Source organism: Raphanus sativus, chromosome 5 (genome assembly GCF_000801105.2).
Source record: "Raphanus sativus cultivar WK10039 chromosome 5, ASM80110v3, whole genome shotgun sequence".
Taxonomy (NCBI): Eukaryota; Viridiplantae; Streptophyta; class Magnoliopsida; order Brassicales; family Brassicaceae; genus Raphanus; species Raphanus sativus.
In genome coordinates, this window is record NC_079515.1 from 32,233,443 (window position 1) to 32,255,443 (window position 22,001).

General features: G+C 35.6%; 4 protein-coding genes and 1 long non-coding RNA gene across 5 annotated transcripts; 3 read left to right on the plus strand and 2 right to left on the minus strand.

Annotated features, from left to right (window-relative positions):
- Window positions 1-2,645: 2,645 nt before the first annotated feature.
- LOC108862214 (uncharacterized) lies at window positions 2,646-4,040 on the plus strand. The gene is made up of 3 exons (XR_001950975.2): window positions 2,646-2,989; window positions 3,089-3,182; window positions 3,434-4,040. It is a non-coding gene; the product is annotated as an uncharacterized LOC108862214 (long non-coding RNA).
- Window positions 4,041-4,276: 236 nt separating this feature from the next.
- On the plus strand, window positions 4,277-5,539 carry LOC108862216 (transcription repressor OFP7-like). The gene has a single exon (XM_018636274.2). It carries the CDS (start codon window positions 4,432-4,434, stop codon window positions 5,371-5,373), a length of 942 nt encoding a protein of 313 aa, XP_018491776.1. The 5' UTR covers window positions 4,277-4,431; the 3' UTR covers window positions 5,374-5,539.
- A 1,717-nt stretch (window positions 5,540-7,256) lies between these two features.
- On the minus strand, window positions 7,257-9,986 carry LOC108858798 (vicilin-like seed storage protein At2g18540). Its single transcript, XM_056986422.1, has 4 exons — window positions 9,664-9,986; window positions 9,116-9,378; window positions 8,670-9,014; window positions 7,257-8,568 (listed from the first exon to the last, which is right to left on the minus strand). The coding sequence occupies exons 1-4, from the start codon at window positions 9,932-9,934 to the stop codon at window positions 7,429-7,431; spliced, it is 2,019 nt and encodes a 672-aa protein (XP_056842402.1). The 5' UTR covers window positions 9,935-9,986; the 3' UTR covers window positions 7,257-7,428.
- Window positions 9,987-13,786: 3,800 nt separating this feature from the next.
- Window positions 13,787-15,834, plus strand: LOC108862217 (UDP-glycosyltransferase 72D1-like). Its single transcript, XM_018636275.2, has 2 exons — window positions 13,787-14,210; window positions 14,295-15,834. The coding sequence occupies exon 2, from the start codon at window positions 14,298-14,300 to the stop codon at window positions 15,705-15,707; it is 1,410 nt and encodes a 469-aa protein (XP_018491777.1). The 5' UTR covers window positions 13,787-14,210; window positions 14,295-14,297; the 3' UTR covers window positions 15,708-15,834.
- Window positions 15,835-16,982: 1,148 nt separating this feature from the next.
- LOC108862218 (polyubiquitin) lies at window positions 16,983-18,327 on the minus strand. Its single transcript, XM_018636276.2, has one exon. The coding sequence runs from the start codon at window positions 18,236-18,238 to the stop codon at window positions 17,084-17,086; it is 1,155 nt and encodes a 384-aa protein (XP_018491778.1). The 5' UTR covers window positions 18,239-18,327; the 3' UTR covers window positions 16,983-17,083.
- Window positions 18,328-22,001: the final 3,674 nt, after the last annotated feature.

The following is a 22,001-nucleotide window of genomic DNA, read 5'->3' on the forward strand; positions in this document are numbered from 1 at the left end:
CATATAGCCTAATAAGTATGGAAATACAAGTTTGGATAAATTCTATTTATGACTACAAAAAACAAAGAAAACAAATGTTCTCTCTACACTAGGAAATAAAAGCATTTGGTTGGGCAATAGAAAATATACTACATCATTCAGTTTGTTAAATTTTGAAACGGACATGTAAAGATTTGAATCTATGATTAAGAAACTTTACACATAACCAAACTTTTCAACATGAGTTTGAAGAGATAGTAGCTGCAATTAAGATTTCAATCATTCAAGAATTTCTACATATCTTGGGCTCAAAAAAAGTTGATGATCCATTACTTTATCTAGAACTGCAAAATCTTCTCATGAATTTTTTAATGTTAGATATTATATTTTGGTCTAAAATGGATTATTTTTCAAACAACAAAACATTTTGAGTTAATTTGCTCAAAATACATAAAAAATTAGGAAATTAGCTATATACCCTAAACAGTAAAACTAGGCAAACATATGTAGGTACAAAACACTTAAAATGACAATTATATCCTTAACTCTAGTCAAAAAAAAAGAACGCAACTTCTAAGTAGAGAGGAGCCGGAGGAGTGGAGGGAGGAGAGAGATCTTGGCGTGGGAGAGGGAAGAGAGTTGAGAGACAGGATGGCGGGACGACATCGTGGTGGAGATGTGCGTTGAGGAGGCAGATCGCTTGGTGGAGGCTTGACGGCGGAGGAGTTAGGTGTAGTGGAGCGAGCGGAGGCGGCGATTGAGACGACTGAGACGGCATGAGCTAGCCCTTACTTCTTTTTCTCCTCTCAAATTCTACCCTCTCATCAAAACTAAACCCTGACCCCCTTATGGATTTATAAAGCCATGGACAAAAATTTAAAAGCGGGGTAGGCTTGACGGCGGAGGAAAGAGACGCAGACGGAGGAGAAGCTGCCGAAAAGTTTGGGGACGGAGCTGGGTGTCGCGGAGGGAGTTGATGACGGTGGAGACGGCGGAGAGTTCCGGGAGAGACATGGAGGTGTTTGGTGGCGATGAAGAAGTGTAATGGAGAAGTGTGGCGAGGATGGGTGGTGAGAGGGAGGAGGACGGTGGAGATGATAAGAGAGAGTGGGAGGTTGTTGCGGCGGAGTGGAGTGAGGATGAGAAGAGAGTGAGACAGAAGAGGAAGGTGAAGAAAGTTAGGAAGGAGATGAATAAGAGGCGGTGGTGATTCACGGCGGCGACGAAATGAAGAGACAGGAGAGACAAAATGTGTTGGTGGTACTTTGAGGAACGCTTTGTCTCTAAGGGTATAATAGTCCACGTAAAACGTTCAACAGTGGAAAACAGTGACAAAAAGTATACACCTAAATATGGGATAAGTGGAATGTATACGATGCAATTTCTCAAATATTTTTACGTCAAAAAAACATATGATTCAAGTACAACGTTAATTAAAATTCCGATGATTTTGAGAATTTTACTACTTATGCATTGGTTAGACTAAATTATCTTCGTATATTTATTCTATATTTGTTTCATTTTGACTAAATATATAAGTTCAATTGATGACAATATATATATATATATATATAAGTTCAATAGTTGGAGATACTATTGTAAACAACATTAACACCATTTCGTGTAACTATAGCTATTAGCTGTGGACTTAGTATAAAGCAAACAATAAATAAATATTTATTTGTAGTAACCTTTTTAATTTAGTAGCATGATTAATACTCTCTCCGTTTTATAAATATCCATACTCTAGGAAAAAAAATTGTTTCAAAATAAAAATATTTTTTACCTTTTAATGTATTATTTAATAAAAAATTGTTAACTTCAAAAAACTTAATAATATTTATTGTATTTTTATTGGTTAAAAGTTAAAAAAATTGTTATTCACAAAAAAACAATGTATTTACAATCAAATTTAATATATATTTTTAATATATGTGAAAATTTAGGATATGCATCTTTTGAAACAGAATGAGTAAGTAATAGCGTTTTATTTTTATTGTTTGGGTTTTAAGTTACGGAGAAAATGATTTATTATGACTATGCAGAGTAATTAAGAAAATGATTACATGAGATTCAACATATTATAAAGTGGCTCAAAATAATGCATTTCTATGTTGAATGCTCATAAACCAAGTAAAATTATTAGTTTCTCAGTGTATCTTACAAGTTACAATTAATATTAAATTGAAAGTAAATATAAATTATATTTAAAATTTAAAATGATATTTTGTGTAATAGAATATGATAAAATGACACTTTTAATAAAAAAATAATTTATAATACAATTTGTAATAACATAATAAATATGCGGATAAAAATGATTCCTATAAAGAACTTTTGCAGATGTCAATAGTCCACACTCCACATATTCAACAAAACGAGTTAAGATAATTAAGTAAACAACTTTAGGGTGCTTTTTGACTTATGTAAATGCATAGAAAATAGTTATATACATTATACATAGACAATGGAAAAAATTACTTTGAAAGACACTTTATGTCTTTCCTTTTACTCTATTAGACACTTTATGTTAGACACACACTTTTTATGTGGTGAATGACAAGCATAGCCTTCCATCATCTCTCTCGTTACTTCATCTGTTTGCTCAAATACAAATCCGATTTTATTTTCTATTTTATTTTGTTTCTTTTCTATTTAAAACAAAATTAAAAGAAAAATTGAAACCTTTTATCCCCGTTGACAAAAAAAAACCCTTTATCTCCAGCCCCGACTAAACTCCATTCTCTCTAGTTCATGAAGATAGCGATTCAGTATCTGAACCTAATTGATCCTGTAAACTTACACAACGAAACCCAATCCTCTTCGTATCGGAGTCTGTGACCACTACGGAGCCAGCTGGATAAGATATCAGAGAAGAACCACCACGGTGGTGATTGACGATGACGACGGGAAGAAGAAGTCTTCGAACTCTCCCTCTTTTATGAAATCGAATGCTTACCCCTTGTTCGGAAGGGAGAAGCTTGTACACAAGGTTCTCGGCTGTGGAAACGTACGGTATCTCCGATCTGGTTTTGATTTCATATGAATTGTAGAACATGTAGAATATGGCTTTGTAGTATACTCATTCATCTAATGTTGAGTGATTCAGTTTGTAGTGGATGCAATGGTGGTGGCTCGATGGCTGAGACGTTGATGGTGGGAGTAACGTTATCTAGTTTGTTAACCATGGACAGAGAATTCAAGTGAGTTTCTTTCCTTTCTTGCTCTTTGTGCTTTCAATTCAAATTGAGGGTACGCGTTTTTTTCTGATTCAGTTGCAAAGTTTTGTTATTTTGATTCAAGTGTTTATGAGTTGAAGAAAGTTAACATTTTTTTCAAGTATTAAAAAATAACAGAGAATTCAGACTTAATATGTTATATTTTATACAGAGCTTTAGTTCTATTTAGCTCATGTGCCTAATGAAACCAGATCTCGAAATATATTATTGTGCAGATAAAATACTATACTCTTTGGTGATACGGCTTATGTTCTTTGGACATGCCGATGATGGTGCTGACTATCACTTGTTTAATACAAGAGAGGTGATTTTGTTTGACTTTTGATATGTATGAGAGTTTAATTGTCTGAATGGATGATCCTGCCACAACTTTTGCAAAACGTGACGGTAGGGATACGGAGATGGAGGCCGTGGTGGAGGTGGCTTTAGATACCGCAATGGAGGTTATGGAGGAGGATGTAGTGGATGCAGAGATGGAAGACGTGAGGGGTGTTGAATGTGGCTGTGGATACTGCAATGGTGTTGAAGGTGGCTGTGGATACTGCAATAGAGGTGTGGTCGAGGTGGCTGTGGATACTGCAATGGAGGTGTGGTTGAGGTGGCTGTGGATACTGCAATGGAGGTTGCGGTAGCGGAGGTGGCTACTCTGAAAGGAGAAGGTGGTGGTTGTAAAATATGTACACCTACACTTCAAATATATCATCAAAAAAACATTTCCATGGATGTTAAAAAGATGTCTGTGAAAATTATGTCCACATAGTTATGTACATAAATATTTATTTAAACACAGAAAACCAATACTCACCGCAAGATTTAAAATTACGTTAAGATTTTGTGACCCACAAATAAATAAACAAATATTAATTTATAAAGTAACAAGAGGCCAAGTAACTAATTTTGATTTTTTCCTAAATAAACACGGCTGCAGCAACTCGCTAAAGGGCATAGTTGTCCAAAAAGTGCATCGATTCTATGAATTGTGTGCTGCAAGTAAAATGTGTTCTTTTATGTAAGAGAAAAGACAAATGTGTCTTTTATGGTAACTCACTCTAGACAATGCGCGACATTCTAATGTGTCTGCGTACATGTATGACGCAGACCTTTGTATAACTGGATAAGAGACACAACAGAAAAGTTCTCATTTAGTGCTTCATACTTCTTTACTTCTCCAAACAATACAGACAAGAAAAAGGAAGAGAAAACAAGATCAAAAATGAAACGTTTCAAATTAAAGATATCAAGAATCCTCTCCTTCAGATCGTGCCGTTCAAAAGATTCATCCGATCTCCCTTTCAATCCTGTCCCTTCATTCCCCCGTCGACCTCCTCCATCAGCTGATCCATCAACCACCATGCCACAGCATCGTCGTCGTTCTTCTTTTAGACAACACGTGCTAACCACTTTTGGCTGCGGCTCAAGTCGGCTACGCACTTCCACGCCACTGGATACTTCCCGGAGGAACTCAACGTCGGTATCTCCGCCGCAGACGCCGACGTTTCAGTGGGAAAGCGAAGGAAAATGGCACGTGGTTTCTCAAGAAGATGAGGGAGAATACGAGACGCCTCGTCGGAAAATCTACGACGGAGATGACCGTCGGCGGCGTTCGGTGAAGAAAGAGATATACGCGCGGCGGAGAGGGAGCACTTCCTCAGCCGAAGAGGAGACGGAGAGAGAGAGCCTCTTACCGTCTTCTACAAACCTCTCGCCGGAAAGTTCCTCTTCCGGGTTGCCACGTGTCACTATACGACGGAGAAACCTTCCCAAGAGAAAAAGCACGTCGTCGTTGATAGACGAGGAGAAAAGCGAGTCGTCTTCTCCGCCACTGTCTCCGGCGAGATTGTCGTCGTTCGTGCAGAGATTAATCCCGTGCAAGGCGGCGTCGGCGGCTGTGATGGAAGGAGTGGCGGTGGTGAAGAGATCGGAGGATCCGTACGAAGATTTCAAAGGGTCGATGATGGAGATGATAGTAGAGAAGAACATGTCTGAAATGGCTGAGCTTGAACAGCTTCTCAGCTGCTTCTTAACGCTAAACGCGAAACGCCACCACCCCGCGATTGTTAACGCGTTTTCTGAGGTTTGGGTTGCTTTGTTCTCCGGTGGTCACGACGGCAGCAGAAGGTCCAGTGTTCAACTCTCCGATTATGATGAGTGTTAAAATAACAACTATGTTTAAAATTCTCTGTTTATGCCTTAACTTAATTTATCTTTCTGGTTTTTTAATACTAGTTAAATGGTCAATTGTAAGTGGTAATTATGCGGTGGTGCAATGATTAAAACTGTAATCTTTATGCTCTGTGCCTGTTCCAATTTAAATAATCTATCTTGTAGTATGATTTAGATTCTAAATGCTTTGGTGCATAGATATCCATATTCCTCCACAGTATATATCTATCATATTAAAACATTCTGTTGGACCTAACATTTATTTTGTAAGTTTTTAAATTAAATACACATTTTACATTAAGTCACTAATGTTCTTTTCTTTATACTACTATCCATGTTTCCAAACAATATACTTATTTCTTTATACTACTATCAATGTTTCCAAACAATATATTTTTTATACTACTATCAATGTTTCCAAATAATACAATAATTAATCTTAGTTATTTTATATCTATCATTTTCTCTTTAAAATTTTGTAGAAACGTCATAATTTCATAAATTGCAAAATAATGAACTTTAAAATTTCGATTATAAGATTACAAATTATGAAACTATTACAATTTAAATCCAGTTAGATTACATATCGGTCATCCATCAGTTCAATCGGTTAGTCTCGGGTTTTAGTGATTTTTAATATGAATATTTTAAAAAACATAAATTGAATTGTCAGATCTCCGGATTAACCGGTATAATCACAATCGGGTTGAATTTAAAAATACTGATTTAAATGCAAAAATATTTTAAATACACACTCTTTAAAAATAACCAAAATATTTGTTAAACTATTAGTAAAATTTTTCATCGTAAAATATTCCGCGCTTCAAAAGCGCGGATCAAAATCTAGTAATAAAATTACAAAACTTGATTCTGTATATAAAAGAAGAGTTCAAAGCAACCGAGAACTGTAGGTTTCACATTTTCAGATCAGCATACAACAACACTTGAAAAAAAAAAACAGATGATCACTTTTTTTTTCACTCGTTCAGCAACTAGATGACACGTGGACGGTCGATGTGGATCATTTTGACTCAGCAAACGAAGTGACAAATGATTGAAATCAAAAGAGTCAAAAGTTTAATTAAAACTGAATATTTGTCCCTTGGCCTTCTCAGACACAAGACAGATGTGGGTGTGGGTGTCTCTCCTTATCTTCAGTGTTTCTAGGGTTCGCCGCTCTGAAGATGAATCAATCAATGGTCAGAGAGTCAGAGAGTCAGAGACAGAGACAGAGACAGAGACTACTGGAGTTTGGGCAAGAAAACGAGTAGAGATAATATGGGTCCATAACTTGAACAGCAAGCGATCTCTGTTCAATCACTCTTGTCCTTTTTTTTTCTCTAGTGTAAAAAGCAACCTCGAGGGTCAGAACACAGAAGTAAATAATTGAGATTTACTAGATAAATTTGGTAAAAATCAAAGCACACGACATCAAAGACTGCAACAAAAATGAACACAAAACCAGACATACTCTTTTTTTTTTCTATCAAACCAGACATACTCTCTTTCTCTCTCAAGGAATGGTTTCTTAGAATGTAAAAGCGAAGTGAGAAAAATCCTTATGATTACTTGTCATGAAATAAAGGGTTTACAAATGGTCCAACAGTCAGCCTTTGCTGTGGTGGTGGCGGCATAGTCGCATAGACATGTGATGATGGTGCAAAGGTTGTTGTGGCGGTGCTGGTCCACCTTGCTGCATGTGTTTTTGGTGGATTCCCATGGCTTGAGGTGGTGGTGGTGGTGACGGTGGAACCGCTAAGCCGTGTTTTTGTTGATGCGGCTGAGGTAGCCAAGATGGTGGCTAAGTTTGGCAGACTCGTGGAGGTGGTGGTGGTGGTCTGGATCTGAAGAGGTTGTAAATATGTAATCATAATATATGAAATATAGTTTGCGATAATAATTTGAGTATTACAAGATTGGATAAGACAAACCTTTATTTTATATTATTCCCCAGCTTCGATTTACAAAAATCTGAAGCATACAAAAAACCCAACCAGTTAAGAAGATATGAAAACTGGAATTTCGGCCTTTACTTGTATCACAAGCATCAGTGAGTGATAGGTGGTTGTGGCGGTGGCCTCCGCTTCTGTTCTTCTTCTTCTTCTCGCTTTCTTCGTTCCTCCTCTGCTCTTTTAGCAGCTTCTTCTTCTCTCTTTCTCTCCTCTTCTCTTTTCATAGCTTCCTCTTCTTCTCTTTCCTTTCTCTGCCTCTTGGCCATCTCTTCCTCTTTTTCCCTTGCTTCTTCCCTCTTTCTTGCTTCCTCTTCTGCTTTTCTTTTACGCTCAGCTTCTTCTTCTCGTTTCTTAGCAGCCTCCTCCTCCCTCTTCCTTTCTTCTTCTCTCTTTCTTGCCTCCTCTTCTTCTTTCTTTCTTCGCTCAGTTTCTTCTTCCTCACGTCTCCTCCTCTCTTCTTCTCGTTTCTTAGCAGCCTCCTCCTCCCTCTTCCTTTCTTCTTCTCTCTTTCTTGCCTCCTCTTCTTCTTTCTTTCTTCGCTCAGTTTCTTCTTCCTCACGTCTCCTCCTCTCTTCTTCTCGTTTCTTAGCAGCCTCCTCCTCTCTTTCCCTTTCTTCTTCTCTCTTTCTTGCCTCCTCTTCTTCTTTCCTTCTTCGCTCAGTTTCTTCTTCCTCACGTCTCCTCCTCTCCTCTTCTTGTCGCTTAGCTTCCTCTTCCTCCTTTTTCCTTTCTTCTTCTCTCTTCCTTGCTTCCTCTTCTTCTTTCCTCCTCCGCTCAATTTCTTCCTCCTCACGTCTTTTCCTTTCTTCAATCTCTCTCCTAAGCCTAGAAAGCTCCACCTCAGCACAAGACACACACTCCAACATTAAACCATCTTTCTGAGCTCCCAACAACCTCTCCATAGTTTCATATCTCATGTTGAAAGACGTGGCAAGTACGTCTCGGTCGAATACCTTAAGAACCGAGTTCTGCCCTACTAGGAACTGAGGGTGGTTTGTCTTGGCCAACGTGCTAAATCCCATAAACACGAATGAACTGTTTACAAAAGACAACTGAGCCATAGGATAAAACTGCGGCACAACAAAAACATCTCCTTCTTCTACCATAAACCTCTCACTCTCGGTCTTCTTGCTTTCCGACGATGGGTGGTTAACCACTCGGATCATCCCTTCTCCTTGTAACACAATCGATATCTCACAAACATTAGGGTTCCAGTGAGGCCCCATCATTGACCCCTAGAAAATTAGAGACACAAGTTTTTTGAGTCACATCTAAACAAGACAAGAAATCAAGAACCGATGGCATTGCGGTATTTACTTAGTTTTAGTGACCTAACCTTCGTTAAATTAACCATATAAACTCCAAAACTTGAACCCTTTAAATCATCCATATCCTTCTCGTCAACCACTATGCTCTGCCCATTGGCATTCTCAAAGTCTGGATCAGATTCAAAAACATTGTACGCACTGTTCTTCTTCTTCTTTTTCTTCTTCTTACTATTATCAACCGGTTTCATCTCCAAATGATCAGTCACGTCTTCAACTCTGACAAATAGTTTGGCTAGCCGTGATCCCCACGTCTCCTCCTCCTCCAGCCCTTGTGTTCTGTTTTTTGGCATAGCATTTGTGATCAACGGAGGTTTCACCGCATCTCTTAGCCTCCCAAAAACGTCCTTAGGAACCTTACATCGTGAGAAACCAAGAAACCACACACAAGGTAATCAATGACCCAACACTAAACGTAGAAACGTATCTCAAAAGTAGAAACACAAACCACACATACCGCAAAAGCTGAACGGAGAGTTTTCTCGTCAAATCCCAATAACAAGTCTCTAATACTCGAGTATGCTCCTCGACATGGATCATGTAAACACTTCCCCACATCGAAGATTGCATAAACTCTAAGTTTCTCTGGAACTTCATCTCTCCCTGAGTTGCAATGTAGGTAGAAAACTGTACCGTAACGCAGCCTGAAAACATCTCCTCGTTTTAGTTCTAACGTCCTCTCTTTCTCTTCCTCGTCCACCCAATTCAAATTCCCACTCCCTATATACAATCACAATCACAATCACAATATTACTTATATAAATAAACCCTAACCATGCTAAGAAAAATGTATACTTTAATTTTAGACATAAGTAATCAAAGTATACATAAATGTTCTGTTCAATTAAATACTAACTATTTAACTAAACTAAATAAAATATAGTATGTTATTACATTTTTAATTTGTTAAATTAACTGAATATTTCACATATCTACTCCGGTTTAAATAAATTTGGTATGATCCAAGTATCCAACCGCATCAAGATGCATGGTTCCCTAACGTACCAGTGTGGACAAATAAAACCATGTCGGAATGGAGAAGAAGAGGAAGCAGGAGTGCGTCTGGCTCTAATGTTATGAGATGGATAGTGTATCCATCTCCGATATTGACGGCTGATATCCCTCCGAACTTCGTAGCAACGATCGACGTCCGTTGATCTCTCTTGACCTTAAGTGGCGACTGAAAACTTGGGGCGTCATCAGTTTGGTCGGGAAACGACTTGGTGCAGAGGAATAAGGTAACGAGACATATTGGAATAATCGTAAACTTCGACATCCTTTGATAGAACTGAGAAGACTTTTGAGTTGCGGTATATATCTCTTCACCGGTAACGTATTGTTGGTGTTAACATAAGGGATTCATGAGAGGTGGGGCCAGATTTTGGACACGCGTCGTGATAACTGAACACGTGTATAGTAACATCGACACGTGTATCTGTAATTTGAATAAATGAAAAATGCGATGAAATATTGTAGTGTCTTCACCAATGGTTGTACCGCCTTAATTTAGAGGTGTCAAATAACCCGTATGAAATCTCTTAAACTTAGTTTTTAAGCTTATATACAGAGTTAATTAGAGTTATTGTTGTGGTGAATTGGTCAATATCTCTCTTTTTGACCCATATGTTCTGGATTTGAATCTCAATAATACATTATTTTACCTATTCCTTATGACCCATGTGAAAACAAATCCTAGCTCCGCCACTGATGGTGATCATCTGAAAATATTAATCATGTAGTTGATTGGTGTTCACGATTCAATATCTCTCTTTTTGACCCATATGTTCTGGATTTGAATCTCAATAATACATTATTTTACCTATTCCTTATGATCCATGTGAAAACAAATCCTAGCTCCGCTACTGATGGTGATCATCTGAAAATATTAATCATGTAGTTGATTGGTGTTCACGATTCAATATCTCTCTTTTTGACCCATATGTTCTGGATTTGAATCTCCATAATACATTATTTTACCTATTCCTTATGACCCATGTCAAACCAAATCCAAGCTCCGTCACTGGTCTTGACATATCATTAAAACGACTATTGGTTAGTGTGATCATCTGAAAATATTAATCATGCAGTTAATTGGTGTTCACAATCGTTAACGGGACGGTAGGGATCGTAAGTAATGTTTTGTAGGAGTATTTTGCTTCTTCTTTTCTTTTTGCGTTTGCTTACCCGTATTTAAAATATAGGCTCTATTATATATATCAACATGCTTAGGACCAGGCCCAAGTATAAAATGGTCTTGAACTAAAAAACCGAGACCAATTTTCTCATAGAAAAATAATAATTGAAAACATGTTGGGCCAGGAAGAAAATATCAAAAAATTATAATGGTTCTGTCAAATCTACCCCGCACAAAACCATCTTAGACAATACTCCATTCGTTTCGAATTACTTGTCGTTTTAGTTTTAGAGTAGAATTTTCATTTCAAAAAAGTGTCGTTTTCGATTTTTAATGCAAAATTATTGAAAATATTATCTACTTTATTTTTCTATTGGTTGATATATTATTAGGTGTATTGGTAATAGTATTTTTATTTTGAAAATGTGTAAAATTAAATGTTTTCTTAATTTGTATGCATAAACCTAAAACGAAAATTAATATGAAACGGAGGGAGTATAATATTCTATCCGTTTCATAATAGATGACATTTTAAAAGATTTTTGTTGTTTTAAAATATATAATGTTTTGACCTTTTAATGTTATTTTTAACTTTTCCGGAAATTATGTAATCAATTAGATCTTGCAGTAATTTATGTAATGGTTGAATAATTTTTAAACTATATTTTTAAAACTACTTAAAAACAAATTTCTTAATCTTTATGCAATGAGTCAAAACTTCATGTACTATAAAACAGAGTGAGTATATATTTTTATCAAACAACTTTGATATTAAAAAAGTTAAAAGTATAACATAACCAATAATTGGATGAAATATGTTCAGTAATCAGTACAATGTAAAATACAAAAAACTATATTTCAGTTTCAATTTGAAAATAAGAATTTTTATAATATCATTATTAGATGAACTCGGAATTGTTGTTTAAACTGAATTCAGAATTTAAGTTACATAGATATTCCATTTCAGAAAAAAACTAGAATGTAATTTGAACTACATATGTAATTCATTTGAGTACAATGATAATGTGTACAAAATGTTTTTGCTGAGGGTTTCAAAAGATAAATTTAATTACTTCTCCAATTAGAATCAAGTTTTTTGTCTAACAGAGTCCAATCCTACAGAACAATTTATTTCTTTAATCCAACCCTAAATTTCCCTAAACACTTTAGAAGTAATACATTAGAACTAAAGTTCTTAATTTTTATAGATGAAAAAGGCTAACCCTGAATATCAAAACCATATTTGATCAAAAAAAATATATTAAAACCATATATAAACATCCCTAGTTTTGGTTTAAGAGCATGATTATTGTTGTGTCTTTGTGGTTAGTCCCTTAATATACACTTTAAGAAATTTTCGGTTTCAATTTTTGTAAAGTTATTAGCAAAAGCATGATTATTGCTTGGTCCTTGTGGTTAGTTTCTTAGTATACATATATATATATGTATATACTATATATGCGTATATAATTGTTTGCTAAGGACTTTACGAAAACCGAAATCGAAAGTCTTTTAATAGAAATGGGTCTGATTATGACAAGGCGGACCATGTATTATAGGGTTTCGGGTACCCAACGGGTAATTACCTATTGGTAACATGATGTATGCATGTACATGTTGACATCACTCACTGCTTTTTATGATATGAGCATTTTCAAATGTACTTTCATTTAGACCAAAAAATGTACTTTGATAGATTTTTTTTACCATTTAAATTGAATAAAATAATTGAAAATTAAAAAGAAAGTGTAGTTTTTATTAGAATAAATCTCATATACTCTTAAAATTTTATTTTAAATGTCCCACTTATATATTAGTTTAAGTATTTCAAAATAATAATATATAAATATATAATTTTATTTAAATGCTTCATAAATACAAATAATTAATATTAGTTTTTATTTTTGACCAAATCTTATGTTTTTCACTCAAAGTAAGAAACAAGGAGTTTTTCTTGGATTCACTCTCTAAAGTGAACCTATAAGTTCACCAACCACAAAAGAAAAAAAATATTTTAAATTCAAAATATTAAAAATAGTAATAAAAATATTTTTAAGTTATATTATATTTTAAACTAAACAAAAAATAGTATTAATTAAAGAATTTGTTTTAATATTATTAACACCGTCAATAAAACATTAAACCCTAAATTCTAAATCTTAAACTCTAAATCTTTGGATAAATCCAAATATTTGGATAAATCATAATCCGTAAAGCATAAACATTAAACATTAAAAACACTAAACTATAGAACCTAAACCCTTAGATTAAATCATGTCTCTGAACTCTAAACACTAAATCTTAAAAACACTAAATCTTAAATCTTTAACTCTAAATCCTAAAAATTTGAGTAAACCCTCAACCCTAGAGTCTAATCTAAGCATTTGAAATTTATGGTTTAGTATTTTTATGATTTGATATTCAATTTTTATGATTTCAGATTTATTGAAGAGTTCAGGATTTATCTAAAAGTTTAGGATCTAGAGTTTAATATTCTACTGATAGTGTTAATAATATTAAAAAATCTGCAATTATTACTATTTTTATTTAATTTAAAATATAATATAATTTGAAAATACTTTTATTATTTTCTTTTCTTTTTTAAAAAAATTCGAATTTAAATTACTCATTTTCATTGGTTGGTAATCTACATTTTCACTTTAGTAGTGAACCAAAAAAAAACTCCGAAGCGAAATTGGATTCTTTTTTTTTAATTTTCTTATTTTAGACAAATTTGAGAAACATCGGGTTTATTTTTGTTCCTTTGGCTAAAAAGTTAGGCTTTAGCATAAAAGTAGGACAGTGTTACATATGACTATTCATCTGCATACACATGGTTGGACATTTGTCCTCTGTCCAGTTAACTTTGAACAGGATAAGACTTGTCTTTTATTTGGTCTTATCGTGTAAGTTGGTTTGACCGACTCTTTCTTTGTTATATGTAGCACATGTACGAATGCAAGATGAAAAATAATGAACATCTTTGCTCTCTCTCTTTTACGGTTGTCAACAACAACAATAATCTCACTTGTCTCCCGTTTATCTTTTTACACAAACTACAAAGTTTTAGTTATTATTCACAATTGACAGCTCGTTATTGTAGTTGTTAGTAAAGAAAAGAAAAGATTGTGCCAAAAAAGAAAAAGAAAAGGAAAGCTCGTTATTGTTAGGTCTCTTTAACATACTTTTATCTTAATAATTAAGTGTATGAAACTTGTCAACGACCCCCATTGTTTACATTCCACATTTTTTGGTTTTTGATTTTTTAAAACGAGTATATCAACTGCCACTTAAAAGAACTTATTATAAATATTCACAAAGCAATACAAAAGAATAGTATATATAAAATGACCCCGTCTAACTCGTGATTCATGCACAGCCATTGACAAGCAAGAAAGAACTTCTAACACAAAGAAAGGTAAGTGATCGAGGATCTCACGTAATAATTCCCTTTTACTAATTCTCTCGATTCATAATTATGTTAACAAATCTTTTAATATAGACCATGGACCAGCCTCATGCGCTTCTAGTCGCTAGCCCCGGCTTAGGCCACCTGATCCCTATGCTCGAACTATGCAACCGTCTCTCCTCCTTCCTCAAGATTCACGTCACCATTCTCGCCGTAACCTCCGGTTCCTCCCTGGCAGAAACCGAAGCCATACGTGCAGCCGTGGCGAGAGGGAGGTGTGAAGTTAGGGAAGTACCCTCAATTGATATAGACCACTCCCCAGATGCGACGGTACCTACTAAAATCATAGAGACGATGCGAGCCACAAAGACAAAGACGACGGTTCAAGACGCCGTGAAATCATTGAACCGGAAACCGAAGGTCATGATCGTTGACTTTTTTGGAACCGGATTGATGTCCGTTGCCGATGATATTGGCGTGAAGGCTACGTACGTGTACGTCCCTTCTCACGCGTGGTTCTTAGCGGTGGTAGTGTACTTGCCGGTATTGGATAAAGTCGTGGAAGGGGAATATATTGATAGCAAAGAGCCTATGAAAATACCGGGTTGCAGACCGGTCGGACCGGACGAGCTCATGGAAACAATGTTAGACCGGTCGGACCAACAGTACCGAGAGTGTCTGCGGAGTGGCGAGGAGGTACCTATGAGCCATGGCGTTTTGGTAAATACTTGGGAGGAGTTACAAGGAAACACTCTAACTGCGCTTATTGAGGATGGAGAATTAAGCCGGGTTATGAAAGCGCCGGTTTACGGTATTGGGCCTATTGTTAGGTCTAGTGGGCCTACTGAGAAGGCTAATAGCATATTCGAGTGGTTAGACAAGCAACCGGATAAGTCAGTGGTGTTTGTGTGTCTAGGGAGTGGTGGTACACTGTCCTTAGAGCAAACCATCGAACTCGCTTATGGTTTAGAGTTAAGTGGTCAAAGTTTCCTATGGGTTCTTCGTAGGCCCACTTCTTACCTCGGGGCGAGCTCGAGTGATGACTATCAGGTAAGAGTCGGTCTACCAGAAGGTTTCTTGGACCGCACGCGTGGTGTCGGTCTTGTTGTCACGCAATGGGCACCACAAGTTGAGATCTTGAGCCATGGATCGATCGGTGGGTTCTTGTCTCATTGTGGGTGGAGCTCCGTTTTAGAAAGCTTGACTAAAGGAGTTCCAATCGTGGCTTGGCCTCTTTATGCGGAGCAATGGATGAATGCCACGTTGTTAACTGAGGACATCGGTGTGGCCGTTCGTACGTCGGAGTTACCATCAAAGAGAGTGATTGGCCGGGAAGAAGTGGCGACTTTGGTGAGAAAGATTATGGTGGAAGAGGATGAAGAAGGACAGAAGATAAGGACTAAAGCTGAGGAGGTGAGAGCTAGCTCCGAGCGAGCTTGGGCTCAAGGTGGGTCTTCTTATCGTTCTCTCTTCGAATGGGCAAAACAATGTCGTCTTGCGTCGTGATTGGAAAATAATATAATGTTTTTATCGTAATTGTTGTTGTTTTTTCTAATATAATGTTTTTGTTGTAATTGTTGTTGTTGTTTTCTTTGTTGCTGTTTTTTATGTAGAGTATTGTTTTTGTTCGGAAGTTGATTTTTCAGTCCAACGTAATTTTTATATTTCAATAGTTCTTCATATTTGTATCTTGCTGTGAAAAGTGAAAGAAAAAAAATTATCGAGAAAGTTTGAATGTATAACACTTAAGAAAAAAAGAGGTAGTTTATTCGTACTAACACATAAGAAAAAGTAGTTACTTTGGTTTAAAATACTAAACTCCATCAGATACAACGGCTAACCAATTACTTTCCTCTACATAACATCAGGACCAAACCTTACCCCGACTCGTACTGGCGATCAGGTTTTATTATAATACCCGAATGAGACTGTATTTGTTGTGAGCGTTTTCACTGGTGTTTTTAGTCAACACTAGCATGTATTCTAAATCAACATCGCTTGAGCGTTTTCAGTGGATTAAGTTGGTAGTTTTATTCTTGAACATGGATTTCGTCTTTATACTTACATGTTTAGATCAAAGGAAAAAGCAATGGCATTCAAATCAAAAATTTAAAGCAGTGTCATTTAAAGTTTATAAATATTCTTAAAGAAATGAACCTGTGTGTTAATAGGTAAACAAGTTACATAACGTGCACTCTAAGTCACAACTTATTATTTGTCACAAAACTACAATAGTGTTACAAAATTTATTTCCTGATTCTAAACATTGATTTGGATAATATGGTTCCAATAAATTATATTTTTTGTGACTGATAAAGTATATATTGCTGTAGAAAATATGGACTGATGAAGAGCCAACGTCCTCGAAACATGATTTATGGCTCAATTAATCATAAAATTTTGGTTTTGAATAAATAAATACAGGTCATCTTGTAACAAGGATAATCTTAGGTAGTGTGCGTGAGTGAGATGTTGGTGGAGAATTGGCGAAACCTGTACAAAGAATAAAACGGTAAAGGCATAGAAGGCAAGAGTCTGTCTTTGAAGAACACATTTGAACCACCACCGTAGTAACAGCAAAGACACGATCCAGGAATAGTCGTGAAGTTCATCATCTCTTCCGTGCTTGGCGAGTCAATGGCCCTTGTCGCTGGAGTTGTAGTCTCTTCATATCCCGAGGATGATACCCCCTACCAAGGTGTATGTCGGTCTTTCTACTTTGTGTTTAATTTAATCACTCTTAAATAGGTGATCATCAGATTAATGAAAGACATATTAGAGTGTTCAAACATCCGATCAATTTTCATGTCCATAAGAAAAAGTTTAATATAAAGCATAGAAACAAGAAAAGAAAAACAGAAGGAAAAACGAAAAGATGACGTCTATTTAAAGAAATTTAAATTAAAATTAAGGTTAATTGTTGAATACTCTTTGATGTCGTAATATGCAAGCGTGCGACCATCCTTGAGTACTTTGCCACCAAACGTAATAAGTTTCTGTTGGTTTGGTTGGATCCCTTCCTTGTCTTGAATCTTTGCCTTCACATCCTCAACCATGTCTGAGCTGTCAACATCTAAGAGAATGGTTTTACCAGAGAATGTTATCACAAATATTTGCATTGGACAACGTAAAAAATGGACGCGAAGGTCTGAATCATTCCAGATGTTGTAATCCGCCACGGTACGGCCATCCTCGAGCTGTTGAAGGTCAAAGATCAACATCTGCTTGTGCGTAGGGATCCCCTCTTGTTTTTGGATCCTGGCCTTGATGTTTTCAATGGTGTCTGAGCTTTTGACCTCATCAAGGACTATGGTCTTTCCCTGAGTAGTCCTTATGGAGATAAGCATAGATTCACTCAACCTGAGAACACAGTGGAGAGTTGAGTCTTGTTGGATATTGTAGTCAGCCAAGGTACGGCTACCTTCCATCTGAGATCCGGCAAAGAGAAGCCTCTGCTGGTCGGTAGAAAATCCTTTCTTATCTTTTATTATTGCCTTGATGTTGTCAATGGTGCTTGAGCTTTGGACCACTAGGGTTATGGTCTCGTCTGCAGAATACTTAACAAAGATTTGCATAAATAATCCTCCCAGAACCAAGTGTAGAGTTGAATCTTTTTGGATATTGTAATCATCCAACGTACGGTGATCCTCCATCTGTTTTCCGGCAAAGATAAGTCTCTGCTTGTCGCTAGGGATTCCTTCTTTATATTGTATCCTTTTCTTGAGGTAGCTAATGGTTCCAGAGCTTCGGACGTTATTAAGAGGTATGGTCATGCCTATAAAAGTCTTTATGAAGATTTTCAAATGGCTTCCCAACTTAAGAACCAAGTGTAGAGTTGAATCTTTTTCGATATTGTAATCAGCCAAGGTACGGTGATCCTCCAAAGGAATTCCGATAAAGATAAGCCACTGCTCGTCCCTAGGGATTTTTTCCTTATATTGTATCCTTACCTTGACGTTGGCAATGGTTTCTGAGCTTCGGACGTGAAGAGTTATGGTCTTGCCTGTAAGAGTCTTTACGAAGATTCGCATCATCATCTTGACAAAAAAGTAAGTGCAATTTTCGTTAGCACGTGGTAGAATTCTAGAATGAGTATATTACTGTGTCGTGTGGCTTAATGACCTAGAGTTGTATATATATATATATACATAAGACTTACACTTATCTAACGATTATGAATAGAACTTATCTACCTAGAGTTGTATATATCTAACTCTAGTCCTTATCAAAATAGGATTTATATAATATTTTCGCTTTGAGCTTCATAAAATTCGTGGGCTTAACTTCATAATCAGATTTCAACGGTCCGTATTGAACTGTTTTATGTTATTTTTGAAAAAAAATCCAGAAAAATAATTTTCTGGGCCCGCAGTGAAAGTAGGGTTGTAAATATGTAAGCGTTCTGTTGTCGTTAGATTACTATAATTAAAATTGTAAGTTATTATTAATAGATATAGGTTCCTAATGTTTGAAGCATTGTTTCTTTTAATGTTTGTGTCAAATAGTAATTAGAATGAGGTGTTGATTTCAACATTGCGATGATGACTTATTCCGACTAATTGTTTATTGGTTTCTAAGATATCCTTAAGGTCTTTTATATAATTTACTAAATAATTGGTGTACTTTAGGAAAATCTATTTGGGTTGCTTGGTTCAGACAGATTGTGCTCAAAGGAAATCTATCTAAGTATTGGTTAACGAAGAAAGAATCAAATTACAATGGCTAACAAACAAACTTGTCAAGCTAAAGCATTGATGTCTTCCCTACACTTGGTGAAGATGAGAAAATCAGGTTCAATTACATTCTTTGTCTCTCTCTCTCTCTCAGAAGAAAGTTCAAAACTAATTTAGGATAAAACATTTATTAATCTGTTAAAAACAAAGGAAACATAAGTATAGGTTTAATTAATATATCAGTGGCATGAGAGTGATATGAGAGTGTAAATAATTTGCAAAACTAAAGATAATTTAAATGTGTACTTCTCTTTTAAATTAGATATAATATAATATTTTTATATATTTGTACAGATATAGTAGTTTCAATTATTTTAACAGGAGCCATCTTTCTTTACTTTTACATGATTATTACCAAAAAGAAAAAAAAAGATGTGTTAGGTGCATTTTTATACTATGAATGGGTAATAAAAAGGAAAAAAAGCATCACGAAGTACTCATATTCAAAGGATGTATCGCTCGCTGATTGATGAAGGTCAACAGAATCAATCGGAACAACTTCCGATCACATGCATCCCTCCCTCAGCTTACTCTTCGCATTGCTTGCTTGTTCAATCATCCTCTCCACCAATCTTCTCCATTGGTTTGTGCCTCTCAGACTTCTGTTTCCGACAGTCGGCTTCGCTTACTTTTTATTTTTTGGGCCTACGTATGTATTAGCCAATTAGATTGTCATACTGGGCCATGTTGGGCTCTTTCTCCTTATTTCTCCTTTATTTATCTAATAGTAAACCAAGTCCTTCGAAAAAGAAAAGATTAAAGAGAAATTAGCATGCATATACAAAACTAATCAGCATATTTGCGGGAATGCAAAAACCCACTTTCTCGCTGATGTGTTTTTTTTAAATGGCTATAGTACCCCTATGTTGAGCAAAAACACAATCTACAACATGTACCATATCCAAACTTTATATCTCTATATCACACGTGCTTATATTTGTCAAGAGAGAGAGATTTACTTCCTCAACCACCTACTGTTACAAAATTACCTTGTTTTCTCTGTCATAATCGATACACTCTTTATCTCTCCTCTCCCTCTTTAGGTTTATCAGCTTCTCTTCTTTGCCATAGCCATCACACCATTACTTCTGTTCAAACTCCATCAACACCATTACTTCTGTTCAAACTCACCGTCACACGGTTAACTCACCTCAGCTCAAGCTCACCGTAACGGCGTCACTTCACATTTGCCACAGCTCACCGTCACCTCACCTTTGCTACAGCTCGCCTTCATTTCAGTTAATGGAGAGGATAAAGATCCATGATGCTATATTGGAGGAGAAGAACAAGAGAAAGAGAGAAGGAATAAAAAATGAGAGTCACCCAATGCGCACAAACCAGGAGGTCCTAGGCACATTTTAGACCACTCTGCATGCAGATGAAATCGATGTTATAAAGAGATCATCTTTTTGGGAAGTTTTTTGAGCTTGCTGACCAGTCAATCTTTTATATTCATCTTAGGTCCAATTTTCAGCTTGTGATTTCGACCTTGAAGGATCAATGGAAAACATCGAGTGATGAAGTCATAAAAAGTTGCATACTCTCGATATAATATTTTAGTTATCCGGATATTCGAAGATATATATGTATACTAGAAAACTTAGCCATATTTTAAATTTATGGCTATATGTTTAGCTAGTCACACATTTGTGTAGATTACCATACTTATTATAAAGTAAAATGATATGCTATATGTTGAATAACCATCAACTATTAGGAATAACTGACAACTAAATTAAATAACCAGTAACTATTTAAAATAACGAATGATTGTCATGTTTATAGATATATCAATATAGACACATATGTGCTATATTATTATACACAAAAATATAACCAACCACTAACTTAAATAACCATCACCTATTAGAAATAACCGACAACTAACTTAAATAACCAGTAAATATTGTCTCATAAGTTATAGTCTATCATAATATATGGTATATATTTCAAATCTAGATATCAGTTAACATATAAAATATCCATATTAATCATAAAATAACCAGCTAATTTACTAATTGTGCAACCTAGCTAGACCCTGCTACGCAAATGTCGAGACAATTAATATATATCACCGGCTATTTCACAAATTTTATCATTAATTAGTATATATTACCGGCTAACTATAATAATATCGAGATAATTAGTATATCTTACCGGCTAACTATAACAAAAAAAAATCAAGTAAAATCTTAACCGGCTAAACAACCATTTTAATCATATGTATTGTGATTTGTTAATGAGTTAGTTTTATGTTTAGCCGAATATGTAAATCTAATAATATGTTTTGTGATTATTAGAGAGTTATTTTTTTTCTTATCTGAATCGATACAAAATAACAACCATCAACTGATCAAATAGCCGGTAAATATACAATAAATACCAGCTAAAATTGTAAAATATCTAGCATTATTCAAAATAAAATCAAGAAAAATAAACACAAAACATATATCGTTTTAGCCAGCTAAACATACATATATCTCTATTTTATCCTAAACAAGAATCATCAAATGGAATGAACTATAAGACATGGATTTCTTTCGTTCTTTTTACGAGCACACAAGCTCAACTTGCTTCACTCTTTCGTTGAATAGTGTCTTTATGGTTCAAAAAAAAATTCTTCACTCCAATCACACACACAACATCTTATCAGAAGACCCAGTTTCAAAAAGCCATAAACGAAAAATGAAGATGAGAACCTTGCAGACTTCACTCGCTCCAATCTAGCTCGTCTCAATCGATTCGTTGGTCACCGTTCACCGCCGGTCCCAGTAACTCAATTACTCCACGCGAATATCATGGCCGCTAACTCTGGTTTTTTAAACCTTGCAAAGTTGACCACCACCAGCATAATGTCTGTAATCCTCTGGTAGTGTTGTAAGGAAGAATTCATCTTCTTTCTTTTTTCTGATTACTTTCCTCGCGCTGCCGCTGCGCCAAAACTCTATCTTCTATTCATCACCCCTACCATGAATGATAGCTTGTATCTCTTGTCTCGAATCGAAACTCCAAACGAATCCTATAACTAGATATATATTAATCAAAGTTTTCTATTTTATCTCTCAAT